At 37.3% G+C, this 23132-nt stretch overlaps 1 protein-coding gene across 1 annotated transcript in view; it reads left to right on the top strand.

Moving 5' to 3' along the window:
- The first annotated feature begins 1524 nt into the window (after positions 1–1524).
- Positions 1525–23132, top strand: part of CCDC141 (coiled-coil domain containing 141) — a 212763-nt gene continuing 191155 nt past the window's right edge. The window contains exons 1-2 of the mRNA XM_011973440.1: positions 1525–1750; positions 4208–4330. Coding sequence (XP_011828830.1) covers positions 1649–1750; positions 4208–4330 — 225 coding nt within the window. The 5' untranslated portion in view covers positions 1525–1648. The remainder of the gene's footprint in view (positions 1751–4207; positions 4331–23132) is intronic.

Genomic DNA, 23132 nt, shown 5'->3' with positions numbered 1-23132 from the left:
GAAGGAGCCTGCCTTCAAGCTTCCAGGTCAGTTACCTCTCTGCAAGCTCTCCAGCCCTGCCATAAAATGAAACCCTTTGCAATAGTTGCTACATCATAGCTTGCTTGACATCTGCTTTCCTGAGCTTGCTCCAGTTGTTCCCTTCCTGGGGTCAGGTGAAGTTCGCGTTGCATAGGTATGAGGATCTAGGTATGGTTTCCATCTCACTGGGGCAGCAAGCAGATGCTGAGCACAGGGGACCTGGGTGGTGGCTACACAGTTGCAGAGCAGCCATGACATGCTCTTGGAAACAAAAATAATTGTTGAGCACTGAAGTATATGTAAAAGTACTTTTCCCCTTTGAATCAAGAATATGATCATGAACCTTAGCAAAACAAAGCAATGGTGCTGAGTCTTCTGACCCTGAACCTACTATTAAATTGGGCTAAAAGGTTTACAGAGCAAGTGGATTCATTAAAACTGTTTTTTTGCTCTATTCTCTGTTCTGGCTTTGTCCCAGAGATTTCCAATGCTTCCAGCAGCTTTGGAGTGAGTAACTCTGATATGTTTGCATCTGACTTCTGACCTAAACTTTAGTGTTATTTTCAGCTGTTCTTTGACAGGGAATCCAACAGCTGCTGTTTAATACCACAGACAACTTGTGACACAGGCTGAGTTTCTAGCAATAGGATTAATCTCCCAATGTGGGGCACTGATTTGAAGCTGGCTATAATTTTCCTGCACAGGAGGTGGGGCTAGGGAATAAAAATCAAGCCTGAATACAGTACAGTACTTTCCTTTTTGTTTTTGTTTTTAATTGCAGCAAAATATATGCCTTAATAACCTTTAACCACACCAAAAAATTTTCTTGCTGCAATTAAAAGGTAACAGCAAAGGATTTTGCTTTCTCATGGTATTGATAACTGAACTTGAAAACCCTGTTCAGTGGAGCAGAATAGTCACAAAGAAAATCTGAAATGATAGGTACCTATTTATAAATGCTGGTCAAAATATTTTTTAAAAATTCCTAAGAAATCTGAGGCTCTGAGAAAATGTGGTTATTCCATCTAAACTTCATTTGGCAAAGAACAGTAAGTTTTAGAAAAGCAGATTAATCTAAAACTGTCTTTTAAGCAATTTGTGACTTAACCCCAAGACAAATACCAAAGCTTTTTTAGAGTACACTTTGGTAGTTTTCTTTGCATGAGAGAGACTTCAAAAATCTTGAAAAGATTGATAGCCAGGTCAATGACTTACTGGTTTCAAAGTCCATGGTTACAATTGCATAGTTTCGGTGGCAAAACTAATTTGGGTTGTCAGGATGTAATTTTTTTTTCCATTTGTTATCAAACATCAGCTGATAAGGAAAGAGCTTGAAGCTGTCCTCCACATTTAAGATAACAGCAAAAATAACAGGCACTTAGCGTTACCATACTAGGGGCGTGGCAGTTCTCTCTCGTTCGCTTTGCTCCTTTCTCTCTCACGATAAACTCAATGGGGTTGTCTATTTTTAACCTCCTGTTCTTTCCTTTTGGCAGAGTAATCAGTGTGAGCTGAGCTCTTTCCCTGAATGAATCCAAGTAAGCCTGGTGGTTGCCTTCTGAAATGACCAGCAGACAAGCAACTGTCCAGAGGCTGCCCAAAGTATAAACTGTGGTTCTAAAGTACCATGTCCAGCCAAGGAAGTCCTAGTGTGGAGCTTTCTACGACGACAGTCAGTTCAGTTGCTGTGCAGGCTGGGGACTCCAAAATCGTTATAGCTGTCATAAAGGTAAGCTAACAACTTCATTTTTTCTGTGCGGCTGTGGGCTTCTAGCTGTGTGTTGAAAATCCTAAAGAAAATTCCATGCAATCGGCAGGACACAGCATAGAGAAGACAACGCAGAAAGCACTGTTACTGCTTTCTTAAATTGGCTACTAAGAGGAACCTCTGCAAGTTTCAGCAGTTACCAGAGATTCTCTTTCCTTTCAGTCAGCCAGAAAGCATCTACAGCTGCTTGATTTAAAAAAAAAAAAAAAGAAAAGAAAAGAAAGATAAAGAAAAGAAAACTTCTAGCATATACTATTAATTTGGTCTTTAAAAGCAAGGCATTGGTAATTGGAAGCTCATGATTGCCTGACTAAAGAGTCCAATGGACCTGTGAAATGCTCGTGATTTTTGAGAGTGGATGTGATGGAGGTGGGAGGAGGCAGGTCCTGACAGACATGGGGAGGGCACCGCTTTAAGCATGATGGAACTCAGAAAACACCTAAGGAAAGGGCTCCGACATGTGCCCTTTGGAACACTGGTTTTGACATGGTAAAGACACTGCTAAATCCTTGTTCAGTAATGAAGACCCTGCAGGGAAGGGTACAAAAGGTTTGTGTCAAATTTGTTCTTAACAGCAGGAAGTAGAAGCCACTTAGGGTTTACGATTACTGCATGTTTTATGACAAGCCATTTGCCCATTTGCAAAGATGACCACACATCTTTAGATTGAAGAAGACATCGGTTATTTTATTCTCCATGGAAATGCCCTGCAAAAAAAAAAAAAAAAAACAAAAAAAACAAAAAACCTTTCAAGCACTAGACTTGGGCTTTAGATGATATTCCACCTAAATAATTCAGTGTTTAATGAAGGGAAAGCTGGCAAACAAGCTGATGGTCACAAACCAGTTACTTTCAGGTCCCCACCAGGCTTAATTGAATGACTTTTCTGGCCTTTTGTTAGAGCATGGACAGCAAGCGTGTTTACTTTAACTTAATGGCTGTGAATTTTATGGTAATGTGAAAATTCATACCAGGAAAACAGCACTTGATATTGAGCAAAACGAGTCACTATAGAAGGACAGAATGGAAAGTGCTCCTACCGAGGCAGATTTTCTGGTGTTGTGAGACTCGTCTCCCACAGGAACCAGGCCTCTGCCGACTTCCTCACCCTCCCATCTTTTCAGAGTCCCGGAGTGGAGATGAGAAGAAGCCTGGCGCAGAAGTGGTGCGAACAGACCACTTGCACGGGATTAATGATGCTTTGAGTTAACTGCAGATTTCAGCAATGAGGGAAAAGAGGCAAACTCACTATTTTTCAAAAAGTTAACTTTTCATTTCCTCAAATATGAAACATTCTTGGAGCAGGATGAGGAATAATATTAGAGGATAAATTACAGAAGAATCAGAGGTAGCTTGCACACAAAAAAATTACACTGGAAATTACACTGGAAAATTACATGGGAAACTCTTATTTTAACTGAATTGTGTTTCTAAGAATGTTCCCCCAATACCCTCTCCTCAGCTCTCTTACCTTACTGCCATCTCTATACAAAACACACCCCAAGCAATTCAGAGTAGAAAGTCCGTCTTAATGGAATAGGAGTGCCTGTGTGTGATTTATAGTGACTTTCCAAACTGTCTCAGGGGACTGAATATATTCTAAAATAGAAACACGTTTTTCTAATTTCTCTTTAGTAATTCATGTATCTACATGCACATGCCTGTTAGTGGTTCCTTTTGCTTAATGAGTTGTTGCTTCTTAGAAAAGCAATTCCTCAGGAAATGCAATGACAAATTATGTCTTAGAGCGGTGTAAATCTTGTGTGGAAAGCAAGTTGACTGTGCTCAAATGGCAGTTGTCACAGGCATCTAATTTTGTTAATATTTTCCTACATGCTTTAATGAATATTCAACAACTAAGGTTGGAAAACAGTATATTTTACCTTTGAAATAAGATAAAAATCAATTCCTTCATCTGATATTTATTATTTTCAGCTAAACCAGCAAGGCCAATGTAAAGACACTTATCAAGCTAAACTGCATTTACAAGAACTTTCCTCTATGGTGAAATTTGCATCCTACTTGCCCAAGTAGAATTTCACTGTTTTTATTGAGTTCAGTTTTATGAGTGAGAGAGGATACAGTTGTGTAAATTATTCTGTAACTTTATAATATTCAGTAATATGTAATCCGTCATATGTTTTCCTCATTTGGGAATTTTTAACTCAAATCCCATATGCCATGAGAGAATAATTTATCCTAAGAATAAAAAATAAAAGGCAGGGCATGGATTTATATTAGATCTGCTGTTTCAATTGAAGTAAACCCCATATCTATGGAAAGAATGGACAAAATAGAAAATAGAAAAAAGTGTTTACTGTATAACTGGAAATTTTAAAGATATATTAAAAATGAGAAGGGTGAAGAGAAAGGAGCAAGAGGAACTAAAAGTGCACTTAATTTAATTTTTATTTTTAGTGTGGCAAATGGGTACAACTTCAACTGGCTGAATCACAGCCCAATCTTCTAGAAATTGGCAGCAGTCAAGATGAAACCAAAAAACTTCTTCATGATCATGAACTTCTTTTGGCCAAGCTCAAGGTAAGATACTAAGATGTGAAGCAAAAACAAAATTAAAGAGAAATTAAAAAACTATTTCTTATACTTCTTGATTCCTCTGCTGTTACTGGCCTAGTGCCACTTTAATATAGTACCAGGTAGATAATGGAAAAATCAGTAGTTATTTACGCACAAACAGCATCAGAGAGAAGTAACAAGATTTAAAAAAATTTTCCCTAATGTGATAGAAAATATGGAATGATAATATTTTCACTGTGGAGAAAAAAGTAATTTTTTTTTTCCTGGCTGCCTCAGTGGAAAAAAAAAACTCCATCATTTTTTCATTTCATGTACACCATCAAGTCACGAAAACAGATCCACAATTTCTATTGTTAATGATACCTGCTGGCAAAAATAATTTAGAAGACTTTTCCCCCTGTTGGACTATTGAAAATATCTGATTCCGTGCTTAGTATTAAGAGTTCTTGAAACCAAATAATACTTTTAGTAAAACCAGACATACTATTTTATATATGTTGAGAGTATTTAGTTAGAAATCTAAAAGTAACATTGGTTTGAGGTTGCCAGATAAAGGCCAGATAAGATCAGAGCCAGCTACATAATTTGTGGGACCCAGGGCAAATAAAAATTTGGAGCTTTTTGTTCAAAAAGCAGGGAAAGGCATTTTCTTGACCCATCATGGTGTATTTTATTCACTACTTAATGTCTAGCTCCTTCATGTGTAAGATGAGTGCAGACCCTCACAGGTACATGGCCTCTCCCATGACTCAGTGCAAAGGACTGAGTTTGTCCCCACCCTTTTTAAGTTTCACCTTGGCCACAGCTCCGGCTCTAGGAGGTGGCAACAGTCACTGAGTGGAGCTGAGGAGCAGACAGGACAGCTGACTCTATCTCCAGGAGATAGGACTGCATGTCTGATGAGGTGCCAAGCCCTCAGAACTTGCTCTGTTGTCCCATTGGACTTAATTTACAAAACACAAATGTAAAGAATTTCAACACAGGAACAGATACAGCATTAAACCCTAAATGGTGTTCCATTCTGAGGAACCTCTGAGGGAGCCAGCCCTGTGAGTAATAACCTCATAGACAAATGAAATATCTTCACTAAGATCAAAGAGGTTCAAAGAGGTTTAATGAGGTTTCAGAGGACTGCAAAGACTAGGATGCTCTACATTTTTAGCACTTTAATATTACTGTTTTCTTTGTTACATCTAGGCTGAAATTCATACTTGCTTTCTAAATTTAGAAGCAGATTTGATCTGCATCTGATATATAGACAGTGGTTTTCTGCTTGAACAGTGGTAAAAGTAATTGAGTAAATGAAACCAAGAAGTTGAAGAAAGAATTAGTACAAAGACGAAGGCCCTTAGAATGCAGAATTTATTCCCGTTTGACAACTCCTTACTCTGGGATTTAAGTTGTCTTGAAAGGCAGAAATCCCTAGTTATTGTTAAGTCTTTTGTTATGTAGAAAAACCCCATTATGATATGGAAGATCAATGAACCAGGAATTAAAACACCTATTGTTTAGCTCTACTTATGTCACAAACTAGTGTGATTTGGCTAACAACTCAAGGTCTTCCTGCTACACAAAAAGTTGTGTAAACTTGTCGTGAATCCCCAATTCCATGAACTGTAGAAACACAATATTTACTTGAAGTTTCTGACCATTTCCAGAAGTTTGCTTTCTCACGATCTCTTGTGTCCTCAGCTCCTGTTTCTGCTGAACTGTTTCTGCCAACTGTTTCTGCTGAAGCTAACCTGGGCTTGAAACCACATATTTTCCCCAGTTCCCGCTAGTAACCTGGGCTTGAAACCACATATTTTCCCCAGTTCCCGCTAGTAACCTGGGCTTGAAACCACATATTTTCCCCAGTTCCCGCTAGTAATTCATGCCCAGCCAGCATTTCCCAGTCCACTGATAAATTGTGGGTAGTGGTGGCTGAGCTCAGCTCAGTTTGGAACTCTCAGGCTACCTCACTTCTCCCTTCATCCCTACTCCATCCAGGACTACAGAAGGGAAATGCCTTCTTAAGTGCAGCAATTCAGTTCCTGCCTTCTACCCTGTGCTCAAATGTGCATACCTAAATCCATCCCGTAGCTCAGCTAGAAAAGGGTTTTTCTGTAGTATAGTTTGAAGTTGGGTAGAGTGATGCCTCCAGCATCATTCTTTTGCTTAGGATTGCCTTGGCTATTTGGGCTCTTCTTTGGTTTCATATGAATTTTAAAAGTTGTTTTTCTAATACTGTGAAGAATGTCAATGGTAGTTTAATGGGAATAGTATTGAATCTATAAATTGCTTTGGGCAGTATGGCCATTTTCACGATATTGATTCTTCCTATCCATGAGCATGGAATGTTCTTCTATTTGTTTGTGTCATCTCTGATTTCTTCAAGCAGTGGTTTGCAGTTCCCCTAAAAGAAGTCCTTCACTTTTCTTATTAGTTGTATTCCTAGGTATTTTATTCTTTTTGTGGCAGTTGTGAATGGGAGTTCATTTGTGATTTGGCTCTCGGCTTGCCTGATGTTGGTGTATAGGAATGCCAGCGATTTTTGCACATTGATTTTGTATCCTGAGACTTTGCTGAAGTAGCTTGTTAGCTTCAGAAGCTTTTGGTCTGAGATGATGGGATTTTTCCTATATCTTTAGATGTAGGATCATGTCATCTGCAAAGCTAGTTTTACTTCCTCTCTTCCTATTTGAATGTTCTTCATTTGTTTCTCTTGCCTGATTGCCCTGGCCACAACTTCCAATACTATGTTGAATAGGCATCCTTGTCTTGTACTGGTGTGCAAGGGGAGTGCTTCCAGCTTCTGCCCATTCAATATAATATTGGCTGTGGGTTTGTCATATATGACTCTTGTTATTTTGAAGCATGTTCCTTCAATACCTAGTTTATTCAGAGTTTTTAACATGAAGGAATGTTGAATTTTATCAAAGGCCTTTTGTGTGTCTATTGAGATTATCATGTGGTTTTTGTCTTTAGTTCTGTTTACATAATGAATCACATTTATTGATTTGCATATGGGGAATGAAGCCTATTGATTGTGGTGGATAAGCTTTTTGATGTGCTGCTGGATTTGGTTTGCTAGTATTTTGTTGAAGATTTTTGCATTGATGTTCATCAAGGCCTGAAGTTTTCTTTTTTGTTGTATCTCTGCCAGATTTTGGCATAAGGACAAGTTAGGGAGGAGTCCCTCCTCCTCAATTTTTGGAATAGTTTCAGTAGGAATGGTACCAGCTCTTCTCTATACCTCTGATAGAAGTCAACTGTGAGTCCATCTGGTCCTGGGCTTTTTTTGGTTGGCAGGCTATTTATTACTGCCTCAATTTCAGAACTCATTATTGATCTATTCAAGGATTCAATTTCTTCCTGGTTCAGTCTTGGAGGGTGCATGTGTCCAGGAATTTATTCATTTTTTTCTAGATTTTCTAATTTATGTGCATAGAGGTGTTTATAGTATTCTCTGATGATTGTATTTCTGTTGGGTCAGTGGTAATAACCCCCTTATCATTTCAAATTGTGTTTATTTGATGCTTCTCTCTTTTCTTCTTTATTAGTCTTGCTAGTGGCCTATTTATTGTATTAATTGTTTTCAAAAAACTAGCTTTTTGGATTCATTGATTTTTTGAAAGTTTTTTTGTGTCTCTATCTCTTTCAGTTCAGCTCTGATCTTGGTTATTTCTTGTCTTCTGTCAGCTTAAGTGGTTTGTTGTTCTTGGGTCTTTCTTTTAGTTATGATGTTAGGTTGTTAACTTGAGATTTTTCTAGCTTTTTGATGAGGGCATTTTAGTGCTATAAATTTCTCTTTTCATACTGCTTTAGCTGCATCCCAGAGATTCTGGTACATTGTATCTTTGTTCTCATTAGTTTCAAAGAACTTATTAGGCTGGGCACAGTGGTTCATGCCTGTCATCCCAGCACTTTGGCAGGCCAAGGTGGGTGGATCACCTGAGGTCAGGAGTTTGAGACCAGCCTGGCTAACATGGTGAAACCTCGTCTCTACTAAAAATACAAAAATTAGCCAGGCATAATGGTGTGCAACTGTAATCCCAGCCACTTGGGAGGCTGAGGCAGGAGAATTTATTGAACCCAGGAGGCAGAGGTTGCAGTAAGCTGAGATCGCGCCATTGCGCTCCAGCCTGGGTCACAGAGCAAGACTCTGTCTTAAAAAAAAAAAAAAAAAAAAAAAGAACTTGATTTCTGCCTAAATTTCATTATTTGACCAAGAGTCATCCTGGGGCACATTGTTCAATTTTCATTTAGTTGTATGATTTTGAGTGAATTTCTTAATCTCAACTTCTAATTTGATTGTGCTATTGTCTGAGAGACTGTTATGATTTCAGTTCTTTTGCATTGGCTGAGGAATCTTTTACTTCTGATTATGTGATCAATTTTAAAGTAAGTGCCATGTGGCGATGAGAATAATGTATGTTCTGTTGTTTTGGTGTGGACGGTTCTGTATATAACTATCAGGTCCACAGTTAAAGTCTGGTGCGGTGTTAAAGTCTACCACTATTATTGTGTGGGGGTCTAAGTCTCTTTGAAGTTCTCTGAGAACTTGCTTTATGAATCTGGGTTCTCTTGTATTGGGTACATATATATTTAGGATATTCAGCTCTTCTTGTTGAATTGAACTTTTTACCTTTATGCAATGCTCTTCTTTGTCTTTTTAAGTCTTTGTTGGTTTACAGTCTCTTTTTTCAGAAACTTGGAATGCAAATCTTAATTTTTCTGTTTTCTATTTGCTTGGTAAATTTTCCTCCATCCCTGTATTTTGAGCCTATGTGAGTCTTTGCATGTGAGATGATCTCTTGAAGACAGCATACCAATGGGTCTTGGTTCTTTATCCCACTTGCCATTCTGTGTACTTTTAAGTGGGCGTTTCCATTTACATTTAAGGTTAGTATTGTTCTGTGTAGATTTAATCTTGTCATCATGGTGCTAGCTGGTTATTTGGCCAAAAAACCCCACAACCAACCCCATTAAATAATAGGCAAAGGGACATGAACAGACACTTCTCAAAAGAAGACATACATACAGCCGACAAACATTAAAAAAAAGCTCAAAATCACTGATCAATAGAGAAATGTAAATCAAAACCACAATGAGATACCATCTCACACCAGTCAGAATGACTATTATTAAAATGTCAAAAAACAGTAGACATGGCTGGGTGCGGTGGCTCACACCTGTAGTCCTAGCACTTTGGGAGGCCGAGGCGGGTGGATCGTGAGGTCAAGAGATTGAGACCATCCTGGCTAACACAGTGAAACCCCATCTCTACTAAAGATACAAAAAATTAGCCGGCCGTGGTGGCAGGCACCTGTAGTCCCAGCTACTCAGGAGGCTGAGACAGGAGAATGGTGTGAACCCAGGAGGCAGGGCTTGCAGTGAGCTTAGATCATGCCACTGCACTCCAGCCTGGGTGACAGAGTGAGACTCCGTCTAAAAAAAATAAGCCAGGCACAGTGACTCACACCTATAATCCCAGCACTTTGGGGGGCCAAGGCGGGCAGATCATGAGGTCAGGCAATTGAGACCATCCTGGCTAACATGGTGAAACCCCAACTCTACTAAAAATACAAAAAATTAGCCAGGCGTGGTGGTGGGTGCTTGTAGTCTCAGCTACTCGGGAGGCTGAGGCAGGAGAATGTCATGAACCTGACAGGCAGGGCTTGCAGTGAGCCAAGATCACACCACTGCACTCCAGCCTGAGTGACAGAGCGAGACTCTGTCACAAAACAAAACAAAACCAAATGGAAAAACAGCAGAAGCTGGTGAGGTTGTGGAGAAAAAGGAATGCTGTTACCATGCTGGTAGGAGTGTAAATTAGTTGAATCATTGTGGAATTGTGGAAGACAGTGTGGCATTTCCTCAAAGACCTAGAGGCAGAAATACCATTCAACCCATCAACCCCATTACTGGGTATATACCCAAAGGAATGTAAATCATTCTGTTATAAAGTTATATGCATGAGCATGCTCATTGCAATACTATTCATGATAGCAAAGACATGGAATCAACTTAAAACCCCATCAATGATAGACTGGATAAAGAAAATGTGGTACATATATACCATGGAATATGATGCAGCCATAAACAGGAATGAGATCATGTCCTTTGCAGGGACATAGATGGAGCTGGAGGCCATTGTCCTTAGCAAACTAACTCAGAAACAGAAAACCAAATATCATGTGTTCTTACTTATAAGGAGGAGCTGAATGATGAGACCACATGGACACAGTTGGGGGAGCAACACACAACGGTGCCTGTCAGAGGGTGGGAGGTGGGAGGAGGGAGAGCATCAGGAATAATAGCTAATGGATGCTGGGCTTAATACCTGGGTGATGGGATGATCTGTATAGCAAACCACCATAGCACACTTTACCTATATAACAAACCTGCCCATCCTGTACATTTAGCCCTAAACTTAAAATTAAAGTTGGAAATAAAAAAAGAAGAGGGGTTTCCATTTCTATCCTCTTTAGAAAGCACTGGTTCTAGAGTTAAACATCTTGTTCTTTGATGCCATTCAGGCTACATGTGGACTAGCCATTTAAGTTTTCTGGACTTCAGACTTTTTATCTTTAAAATGAAGGAAGAGGACAGATTAAAGCTTCATATTTATTGTGGATCCTACCATAATGTACCATTCTCCCTCCCTGCACATGGATCTAAGAAAATGAGGTCTCAAACAAAAAGATCTTTTACCTTCATCTAGACCTCTAGCCATAACCTCTTAAGGTCCATCTTTCATATTCTCCCCCAACTACTCACCACTCTCAATCCAGCTACTCAGCCCTAACAAACTTTAACTAGTAGTTTCATCATCTAGATATACCTAAATCTAATATGAGTCTAAAAAAGAAGACAATGATCAAGGAGTCTGAAGTCTATTTCAGATTTGCTGAGAAAAGACTTTTAAAAATAATGAAAATGTAAATTCCATTTCACAAATGGATAGATCATAAATTCAACCAATTTACGAGTTACTGTGCTGTCAAGATAGGCACAGACTTAACCTGCAGCAGAAAATTGTTAGATCCAAGTTGGTTTGAATGTGAGCTTTTGAAGGATGAGGACATTAGTAGTTCAATAAGCCAATAGTACTTAATATTTAATGTTTATTCCAGTCCTTTTTGTATGTACAGGGTCTTGCAATTTGTTCTAATCATAAAGAATGCTGTGAAAATGGCATTGGAAGGGTGTAGTATTTGGTGCTGAGTCCACTCTGATTTGGGCACAACACTTAGTCTCTCTGGTCTCAGGGTCTTTATTTGAGAAATTAGAATAATAATAATGGTTACCTTCACACACCTAAAAAGAAAATTTGGAGAAGAAATACAATAATATATGGAAGTACATGCTACTTTTCAAAGAAAAAGTGGCATAATTATTATGTTAATGAGTATATCAGAGTAATTTGATATATTAAATGTTTAATTTAATAGAAAAGCTATTTTCTGCTTTCCACTGAAAATTATCTCAAACTCTAGTAATATAGACTAAAGAAAAAAATTCTGAAAACCCAAAGTGCCTCTAATGTTGGTAATATCTGTACCCTAGAGATCTTATTTTCTCTTCTGCGATGTACTTAATCTCAGTGGAGTGTCCAGAGAAAAAATATTTTCCTGTTTTCAGTGATGAAAATATAATCAAGTGGAAAAAAACTTTAATTCCCAAAGGCATCTAGATTTCCAAACCATATTCAAATCATTTACAATGAAAAAGAAGGATTCCAGAAAAGGTAGATTTAAACCAGGTAAAGAAGATCTGCCTGTGGCTACTATTGATATTACATCCTCAGGTGAGGTGCAGAGTGTTAAAGGAAGAAAAAAAGTTGGAAATTCCTTAGGGAAGTTGCCAAGAATGTTCTTCTTAACATCTGACTTTCCATTACATTGCTGTTGTCTGGGGGAATTATGACTGTAAGAATCAGGAAAACCTCCTGGGCACTGGCAACTGTAGTTGCAGTTAGCATTCAGTGAAGAATGACCCTTTAGAGTGGTAAAACTCTGGAAAATTTCACCTCTAATTGGACTCTCATAAATTTACTGGTATCCTGTTCTGACTGAATCTCCAACTCAGGGAATGCTTGCCCTATTTCTATTTTCTGAGCCGGAAATGAATGTACTATAAATAGAATATATTAGTAGTAAACCTAAAAGTCTTATAAAAAACTTATATAAAAGAGATAGTGAGGTTTTCTGGTGTTGATGTGAAATATTTACTAAGAATGCATTTAGAAAATATTTTTATTATGGTAAAATACACATAACGTATAATTTGCCATTTTATTCATTTTATATGTACAATTCAGTGGCATTAGTTACATTCGCAGTGTTTTGCAACCATCACCACTATCTATTTCCAAAACTTTCTCATCACCCCAAACAGAAACTCAGTACCCAGTAAAAAAAATAACTCTAATTATTACTTCCACTGGTAAGCTCTAATCCACTTTTTGTCTCTATGAATTTGTCTTTTCTAGGTACCTCATATAAATGGAATCACACAATATTTGTCCTTTTGTACCTGACTTATTTCACTTAGCATATGATGTTTTCAAGGTTCACCCATGTTGCAGCATGTATCAGACATTCATTCCTTTTTGCATAATGAATAATAATCCATTGTAATGACATGGTACATTTTGTTTATTCATTCATCTGTCAATAGACACTTAAGTTGTTTCCACTTTTTGGCCCTTATGAATGATGCTACAATGAACATTGGTGTACGAGTATCTGTTTGAGTATCTGTTTTCAATTCTTTTGAATATATATATAGGAGCAAAATTGCTGGGTCCCATGCTGGGTATTTCTGTTTTTAGCGTTTTGAGGAAACACCAAAATATTTTCCACAGCAATTGCATTAACTTTTGTTCCCACCAACATTATATGTGTTCCAATTGGTCCACATCCTGTCCATAACTTGTTGTTTCTTGTTTGTTTCTTTTTAAAAAAGTCGTAGCCATCTGTTAGGTGTGAAGTGATACGTCATTGTGGTTTTAATTTGGATTTCCCTAAAGTGGATGATGTTGAGCATCTTTTCATGGGCTTATTAGCCAATGTATATCTTTTTTGGTAAAATATCTATTCAAATCCTTTATCCACTTTTAAAGCAAGTTGTTTGGATTTTTTGTTGTTGAGTTGTAGAAGTCCTTTTTATATTTTCGATATTAATGGCTTATCACACACATGATTTACAAATATCTTCTGCCATTCTGTAGGTTGCTTCTCATTTTCTTGATGATATTCTTTAAGAATGTATTCCAAAGCTGTGTGACTTGAATTATTTATATTTGCATATAGAGGAAATTTCATAGCATGTGTGTTGCGAATGTGATGAAACACTTTCAGACAGTGTTAGAAGAGGCCTAACCTGTTTTACATGATCTGTGTCACAGCAGTGTTTTACTCTAAATGCTTACTTTATATAGGAGCCAATTTATCTCTTTCCCTGTGCTCCTGTCTACCCACACCTTCAAGAGTTTACTCTCTGAGAAGTGTTGGGGAAGATGTTTCCATTTATATCTCCTCACTTTCTCTTTCCTACACAAGTAGGGAGGCCTGTGTCACCTTATTGGTGAGACTGGGGGAGCCTCAAGGGCTCTTTCCGCAGATCCACTTAACTATGGGCTGCAGGCTCTCTTCTCTCTCTGCTTCTGCTCACCTGGCCAGATGTCCCCACCTGGCAGACACAGGCCACAATCCCACCTAAGGCAGCCAGTTACGTATCTGTGCCTCAGATCCGCCTCTCTCCACAGGGAGGTTCTATGGGATAGGTTATAGGGAGAAAATGCAGAAATGCAAATCAACCCCATCCTCCAATCTAGCTTTACCAGTAATAACAGCATATATTCTTATCCCTCCCTCACCCGGACTTCTATTTCTCAGTTGATTCAGAATCTTGAAGGGAAAGGAATGAGATCAATTGGCACCTTCCAAATTCCAACACGAATTGATCTGTGTTTGAAATAGATGGTGTTCTCGGCTTCTATGTATGTAAAGTTCCTGCCTTATTTTTCATGGATCATTTTGAAGAAGGTGACTGGAACAACGTGGGAACAATGCCGGAATTGTGGCCTGGTGGTAATTAGTCAGTGCTTTAATTTCTCTTTTAGGGTTTTGAAAATGGAGAACTTTTTCCACTAAAAAATGAAAATAGTGTTCTCATAATTATGAGGCAGCACAACTTCCTGGTGACTTTCCCTGCCTCGCTTGGCACCTTGCTTGTTTATAGAGTGTTTTCTTTCCCTGGTTCATTTCCAGTGGCTAGAAGGGAGCAGTACAGCGGTCTAAGAGGCTTAAGTTTAAATAGCATTCTTTATATTTGAAAAGTGCCTTGACCGATTCTGTAAAATATGGTTTTCACAAGTAGATGTGAGACATGTTTATTTAAGAGAGTCTAGGGTGTCCATTAAAATAGGCTTCTTCAACATGGAGTTAGGATACATAATATTCTGGATATCACAAATAATTTGTTACCAGTTCAGGCTGAGTGGGCGTTTAGAGTATGACCATGACCAATGAAGTGTTGATGGAGTTGATTTACCAAAAGGGCAAGAATTCTAGGAGAGAATTTTGTAGGCAGAGACCGAAGAGTAAGAAAATTTACAAAAGACACTCCTGACCTCGGCCCTGTCCTGGCCCAGGCATCAAGGTTGGACTTCTTAGCAGAGGCTGACAGGCCTGTGAAAAAGATGAGGCACACACCATACTTCTTTGTTGCTGGGACACCAAATGACACAGAATAGGCAAAAAAGAGAGGTGTCCTCCATATTTCTGCAAGGAACAGAACCTGGCTTGATTATAGCAAATATTGTCAACTCTTTTGGCAGCTTTGAAAAGACCTAGTACTCAGGAATATTATGGTAGATGAAAGATGGCTATTAATTCTTTGAAATGTCTCCTCCTGAGAAGTGGGATCTATGTCCCTTCCCTTAAAATAGGAGACTCTGTGACTGTTTAGAGTAATATGATGATGATGTGCCATATTCTGGGCCCAGGCCTCAAGAGACTGGCTGCTTTTACTTCCTGAAACTTGGAATTGTAACTCTGGAAAGCCACCCACCTTGTGAGGAAGTCAAACAGCACTGTAGAGAAGCCCATGTAGAAGAGAACTGAGGCTCCCAGGTAACAGCTTTGGCTGAAATCGAACAGTCAATCAACTTCCAGTCATGTGAGTGAGCCACCTTGGAAGTGGATTCTCCAACCCCAGTTGAGCTTCCCAGCTGACTTGCATGGGGCAGAGACAAGCCTTCTCCACTGAGTCCTGCCCAAATTGAGAATCATGAACAAAGTAAATGGTTGCTGTTTCAGGCTACTAGAATTTGGGGTGGCATGTTACACAGCCACAACTGGAACAGAGTGCAAATGCAGAAGGAGCACCCTATAGGGATTTTGAAGGCAGTGCTCATAAATGAAAAGGCACAGGCAGAGGAAAACAGGAGTTTTTATGGGAAGACAGTGGATAAGTGGAACTGAGTTTCTCTAAAGAGAAAGATGGGGTGATAATCCTAACGATAAGTAAAAAGAAAATTCTGAATTTATGAGAGATTTACTTTATGAAGAATGAATGAGAACAGATTCAAAGATATGTCTACCATAATGTTAGACTGTTTGACTTGCATTCTGATAAAGTTTCTTGATAGAAAAATGTTGTAGTTATAATTCAGCACACAGATATATACACAAACTATTATGGGTATATTGTGGAAAATAGGGTATTTAGTTCTTCCAGGAAAACCTTGACAGAAAAAGTGATATTTGAGCTGCCCTGGAGATGAATATGAGTTTTCCAGAACCCATAGACTAATTTAATGGACAAACAATAGATAGGGAGAAAAATATTTGCAATTTACATGAAAGTCAAATGGTTATAATCCTTCATATTGATAAGAAATATAAATGAAATCAATAAAAAATGGACAGTTTACAAAAGAGAAATACATTTCCAGTAAACATTTAAAAAGATCAACATCAGAATTACCTGAGAAATGAAACAATAATTAAAAAGATACACCATTATTTGCTAATATACCATTATGAATTCAAAATAGCAATAACATCCAATGATGGTGAGAATGTGAGTAAAGACTGGTTGAGACTTTGGATTGACACAAGCTTTTGGAAACTGGAAAGCATGAAAATGTAAAATGCATGCATTCTGTGATCTACTAACTTCACCTCCAGGAAACTATCCTTGGAAATGAAAGCACTAGTAGAGATATTGATATAAAGATGCTTTTGATCTGATATTGACCATGTTTTCACATTTTTTTTAAACTTTTAAGTTCAGAGGTACATGTGCAGGTTTGCTATTTAGGTAAGATTGTGTCATGGGGGTTTGTTGTACGGATTATTTCATCACCCAGATATTAAGCCTAGCACTCTACTAGTTATTTTCCTGATCCTCTCATTCCTCCCACCATCCACCCTCCATTAGAACCCAATGTCTGTTGTTCCCCTCTATGTGTCCATGTCCATCTGTCCTCATCATATAGCTCCCATTTACAAGTGAGAACATGCAAAATTTGGTTTTCTGTTACTGCTTTAGTTTGCTAAGGATAATGGCCTCCAGCTCCATCTATGTCTCTGCAAAGGACATTATCTCATTCTTTTTTATTGTTGCATAGTATTCCATGGTGTTTACCACGTTTTCTTTATTCAGTGTACCATTGATGGGCATTTAGGTTGATTCCATGTCTTTGCTATTGTGAATACTGCTGCAATGAACGTAAGTGTTTTCAGTAGAATAACCTAACTAGAAACAAAACAATATACAATAACAGGGGAAATAAAATTTTAAATTGGTAATTTATGCTTTTTTCATACTGTGAAATATTATGCTGAGCCCTAGGCTTCTTACTTGTGACATAGATAAATACAGAAGTTTAAGCCAGTGTTCATTGGGCTTTATGTTATTTGTCACTAAAAACATTTCTATTTGAAAGGCCAGGATCATAGCTAGCATTTTTGAAATCATAGGCCTGTAGTCTCCAGATATTAGTTTTCTATTTAGAAGGTAGTCCTTTAAAATATAAGCCTACAAACAAAATTTTTTCATGGAAAATAGAACCCATAGTCCTTATTAGTATGACAAAAAGGCTCTAGGTCTGAGATTTAGACAGACAGGACAAAACTCTGACTGTTCAATGTAAATGAAAATGACAGAGATAAAGTGGACACAGAATCCATCCATCCCCTACTCCCAATCTTCAATACGTCTGAGTAAGATTAAATGTTAGGATAAAAATATACTTTTGTATTCTGTCAAGAAGGTAACAGTTCTTTCTACTCTAGAAAAGACATGAAATTGTCTCTCAGTACCTATGTGGGATTAGTTCCAGGATCTCTGCAGATATCAAAATTCACTGATGCTCAAGTCCCTTATATAAAATGGCATAGTATTTGTGTATAAGCTATGCACATCCCCCTTTATACTTTAAATCATCTCTAGATGACTTATAATATATAAAATAATGTAAACATTATGCAAATATTATACCACATTGGTTTCATATTTGTATTAATTTTTGTTATGTTATTTTTTTCTGAATATTTTTATACATGGTTTATTGAATCTGTGGATGTGGATGTGAAGAACCAACTGTCCATATGTATTGTACTTAGCCTAGAATGAGAGGATTTTCTTTTATTTTGTTTTGGTTTGTCTGTGTGTTTTAAGTCCACTATGACTCCTGCCTGATTAGCCTTAGCCAGAATCCTTCTTTTCTAAACTATAGACTTTGTCTGCGATATAGTAATAATGTGTAATACTGTATAAATGTATTATATACATATATAACAAATATAATAGTGTATAAATGTGTAAAACACTAGAGATTTCAAGTGGCATGACTATATCATTCTCATGACAAGTTCCTCTAGCTAATATTCTTCGGGAGAATGAAGCAAACTTTTGACTGTATGATTAGCCTTGTTCTCCAAATTTTCTGTGTACTCCATCTCCTTGCTACCATATATTTGAAACTTAGGTCCTTGAGTGAAATTACAATTTTCATCTTTTTTACTGGTTCTGGTACCACAAAAGATGAAATGAACATCCTCCACCCTGTCTCTACTAACTGCAGCTATAAACCCAGGTGGAACGCATGTATGACGAGGATGATGAAGAGTTAGTGCCCGCAGATAGATTGGGGGAAAGGATTAGAATTCCAAATACCACCAAACCAGCGGTGTTTTCATATGTCCTTGCTCTGGTATTTCCCAGGTTGAATTCAAAGACAAATTGACACCCTGATATATGTACCAGATGTGGACAGAAAAAGTTCCAGAAAAGCCCTCTCTTTCAGTTCTGAGCAGAGGAAAGAGGATCCAAATGTCAGAGAGGGAGAGGGAAAATCCCTTGCTTTTGTTTTTTGCTTTTTGTGTTTCTGTTTTCTCTGCCTCAGTCCAGGCCACAATGGCAGTGGTGATAGTGAAAGTGGAGCAACCAGGCAGATGCCTACCCTCCAAGAGAGGGGAAAACTCTCTGGCCAGATCGATGGTCCCAGAGCTTGGAATGAATTCACATTGCTTTTTCTCTCCCCACCCTTTCTGCTACTTGGTCCTACAGGTGCCATGAGAGGATGTGCACAGCAGAGTGAGGAAGCTAAAGCCCCGGCTTTAATGCCAGAGAACCAGTAAGGGGGGCTTCCCTGGTACAAATTTCAGGCACTGAGTCAAGCCAGTAAAGTGGGAAGACAGAGAAGGTGAAAGAGCAGTCTCACCTTTCAGCTCCATCACTCATATTGTATACATGGTTCTCTGATTTTTTTTTAAGTAAGCTTAATTACTCTGTCAGTAGACAGGAAACTCTGAAGAACCATAAGTTCTCAAATTCAATTTCATAAGACATGTTTTTCACTTTAACAGCCAACTCAAAACCCATCCCAAGTATTTCCGTAGTTGAAACTGGAGAAACGCAAACCACCCAAGGCTATTGCTGACTGCTTTGAGTGCCTGAGATTCTTAGGTTCAGTGATCCCATAGGCTATTAAACTTTTATTAACATGTTGAAAAGAAAACACTTTGCTAGTGTGTCACACTTCTTGGAGCAGCAATAAATAGAAATCCATAAGGCAAACCACAAATGCAAGCTGCATATGTAATTTAAATTTTTTGGTAGTCCATATATGAATTCTGGAGCATTAAATGTTTACATTGCAAAATAACAAATGCCTCAAATTGATGATCTAAACTTTTCCCTTAAGAAACTAGAAAAATAAGTAAATTAAAACCAAATCAAGCAGAATGATGGAAAAAATGAAGATAAAAGCAGAAATCAATGAAATTGAAAATAGTAAAACAATAGGGAAAATCAGTAAGACCAAAAGCTGGTTTTTTGAAAGGCTTTCTTGGCCAGACTGAGAAAAGAAAGAAAGAGGGCAAAAATTACTAATATTAGGCATAAAAAATGGGTATCACTATAAACCCCACAGATATTAAAAGTATAATAAAGGAATACTGTGAACAACTCTATGTACATATTCAACACTTAGATGAAAGAAACCAAACCTTAAAAATCATAAGCTACCAAAACTACTCAAGAAGAAAAGTAAAAAAGCCAAGTGAAAATAATTTGATATGTTTAATTTACCGCAATATATATAAAAATATTATCTCTTAGCATCTAATCTTTATAAAAATTGAGATAGTTTAATCTTTTTTGCATTAAAACTTCAAAGTCCAGTATACACTTTGTACTTATAGCACATCAGAATTTGAACAAGTCACGTTTCAGGTAGCTAGTGGCCCTCCATATTGGGTAGAGCAGATTTAGAGAATAAAGAAGACTACATCTTCTGGGGATGAAAATAGTTCATTTTTTTAGCCCAGGAAAAGCCTGCTTACCAAATTAATGCATACAGAGCCTGAAAAGGAAAATTGTGAGAGGAGATTTATTTCAAGGATGAGAAAAGAAAGAAAACCAGGCCAAATTATTTCTAATAGCAAATGTTTGAAGGCAACTAATAAAGCAGTATTATTAGACACTGTCGTAGGATGAGTAGGAATATTTTTCTTAATGTCATAATTTCAAAAATAGGTATGCCTGTAAATTTATTTGTATATGTATGTAGTAACTATTCCAATTATTTTACTTAGAAAAGCAATTTCCTTAAAATGAATGAATTATATAAGCATTTTGCAACAATGAAATGAAAACATACTAATCCAGTTTGAAAGACTAGCAGTAAAAGACAGTAATTAAATGGTGAATTGTCTGTTTACAAATTCTGGAAGCATTAATGCACATTTCACTAATAATATTATATGTAATTAATTTGTTGTTCATTGTTCATCCGTTGCTCAAATATTGCTCAGTGGATTTTTTATGGTTATGTTTCTTAATAATGATAACAACATGGGAGGCCAAATGCAATTCAGATTCTAAAAATAGCTGAAAGGATTTTGTTAATATGCCTTAGTTAGTTTTGCTTAATATTGGTTAATGGGTCATTAAAGATTTCCATTAGCATATTTGGAAAATGAACTAACTTAAAAATTGTTTTTGGTATTGCTTTATTTATAAATATTTCACATGTGACTAATTTTCATTTATGGTTGTAGATGATGGCCTAAGTTCTGAATAGTAAACAAAGGGGGGGATATATATGTTATTTAAGAATGTGATCTCTAATAACTTCAGTGTTCTATCAATGTTTATAGCCATTTAATGTATTGTGCTTGGAGAGGAGAGAATTATGCTCTGGATATTACATATACAAATAGGATAAAGATTTAAATCTCTGGTAGAGCCTGTTCTCCAGGACTAAGCAAGACACCTGGAAAAAGTACTAGATAATTAATCAAGATTAGAAAGGCAAAAAATTAAAAATTTTGGATTTTCTTTTTCTTCTAAGAACAGAAAACTTTCTATATCACCTGAGACTTAGAACTGGCCTGCAAAAAGGGTTAAACACAGGGATATCAAACAACATTTTCAATCCTGAAATTTCCATCATAACCAATTGATTAGTTATCGTAAGTGATTCCTTTTAATAAATCATGTTTATACTTCTAACCAAAAATCCCTGCTAAGCTTGCAAATAGGATTTTGCTGTAATTCCTAGAATGTTCATGATTAACTTATAGACCCAATATGTAACTATGGGACACCCTCTGTGTAAACAGCTCAGAGTTGGTACACAAAGGATTGTGGATATGAAATATTGCAAAATAAAGTTTTTACTCCCTTGAAAAACTTACAGAAGCAATAATGGTTCCTATCTATGAATCATCTACTATATTGCCAATCATTGTATTAGATGCATTAGATATTTAATCTTTAAATTAACCTTGTGAGATAGGAAATATTTTCATTTCACAGATGATTAAACAAATTCAGAACTGGCTATGCCCAAGTCCCACAATGGCCTATTAGTCATTGCTACTCTAACTTATTTAAGGAGGTTAGTATTAATATTTAAAATATAGTCATGGCAAGATAATATGTGGAAGACTATATACAAAATGCTGACAGATGGCTCATAAAGAGTCATCAGCCCAAGAGACGGAAGTATTTATTTGGATCTCAAAAGAAGTGATGGGTAAAGATTGGGAATCAGACTGGCATTCCAGATTAGAGTACAGGATTAGCAAATATCCTGAGATATTTGGCTGAGACAAATATAAGCAAAATTCACATGGGGCACGTGAAGAACTCTGTCAGGAAATATGAGATGAGGTTACTCTGTTGTGGAGAATAGGGGCTGGGGCTGAATGGCAGTACACACTGGGCTACACAGTTAGATTTGATTGTGGCCAAGAGTGGGTTTTTAAAGTGGGGGTAGATTAAATAAAATAGAGTTTTATGAAGGTTGCCTTTATAACTATATGTGGGATGGACTTGAATGGGAAATTTGGGGAGTTAAAATAAGTATTTGGATACTATTAATAGACATTGGAATTTAGTCTGGAGTTTTCAGTGAGCGTAAATAGGATATAATTTAAAAGGTTTTGTTTAGCCACATAGTGTATTTGTATAGTATATTGATGAAGTAATGAATTATAAACAATATATTTTAGAATCAATAATTTTACAAATAGTGAGGGAAAAGTCAAAGATAATCCCAAACCTTAAAGCCTATAGGATAAAAAACAACAGATATCCCACTGGTATTATTACATAATTGCCAAAGGGTACCATTTTGAATCAGAATGTCCTTTATATTTGGCAGATTGGAGGTCACTGACATCATTTGCTAAAATAGTTTCAAGGGAGCCATGATGCTGGATACAAAGTTGCAATTGTTTAATGAACAAATGTAAAGAGAAAAATTTGCAGTAGTAAGAGTAAACTATTGTTCCACTGAAGAGTGATGCTGACTGAGAAGCTTTTGTTAGTATGGGAGAGATGAGGGTTCAGGAAATGAGCAGCCTGCACTTATAAAGTATAGTGTGAGTGTTAGTGAAGAATTCATTTGCTATGAATCTGAATTTCCAAGAGATACAGTTGTGAAGTTTGGAAGGAAGGGAAGCAGTGATAGGAAGATTATAAAGCAGACAGATGACCAGTTCTTAGGTGAACAAAAACGGGAGGAATGTAATGCAAGGTGGAGTTACCAGCCTTGCAGTGCCCAGTGCTCATAGTGGAATTGATCTCATGGTATTCTGGGTGGGAAGTCTGGGATGGTGACCTCTTGCTCCAGTGTTCTCCGTCTGATGACTGTTTCTAGGCAGTTCAGGAAACCATGAGAGGAAAGGAGGTGAAAATGAACGATCTCATCTCGCATGTTTTCACCTGTAAGTAGGAGCTAAACATTGAGTACACATGGACACAAAGAAGGGAACAACAAACACCAGGGCTACTT

Source organism: Mandrillus leucophaeus, unplaced genomic scaffold, assembly GCF_000951045.1.
Source record: "Mandrillus leucophaeus isolate KB7577 unplaced genomic scaffold, Mleu.le_1.0 Scaffold1377, whole genome shotgun sequence".
Taxonomy (NCBI): domain Eukaryota; kingdom Metazoa; phylum Chordata; class Mammalia; order Primates; family Cercopithecidae; genus Mandrillus; species Mandrillus leucophaeus.
Note: the sequence above shows the minus strand (reverse complement) of the source record. Positions and strands in the feature narration are given on the sequence as shown.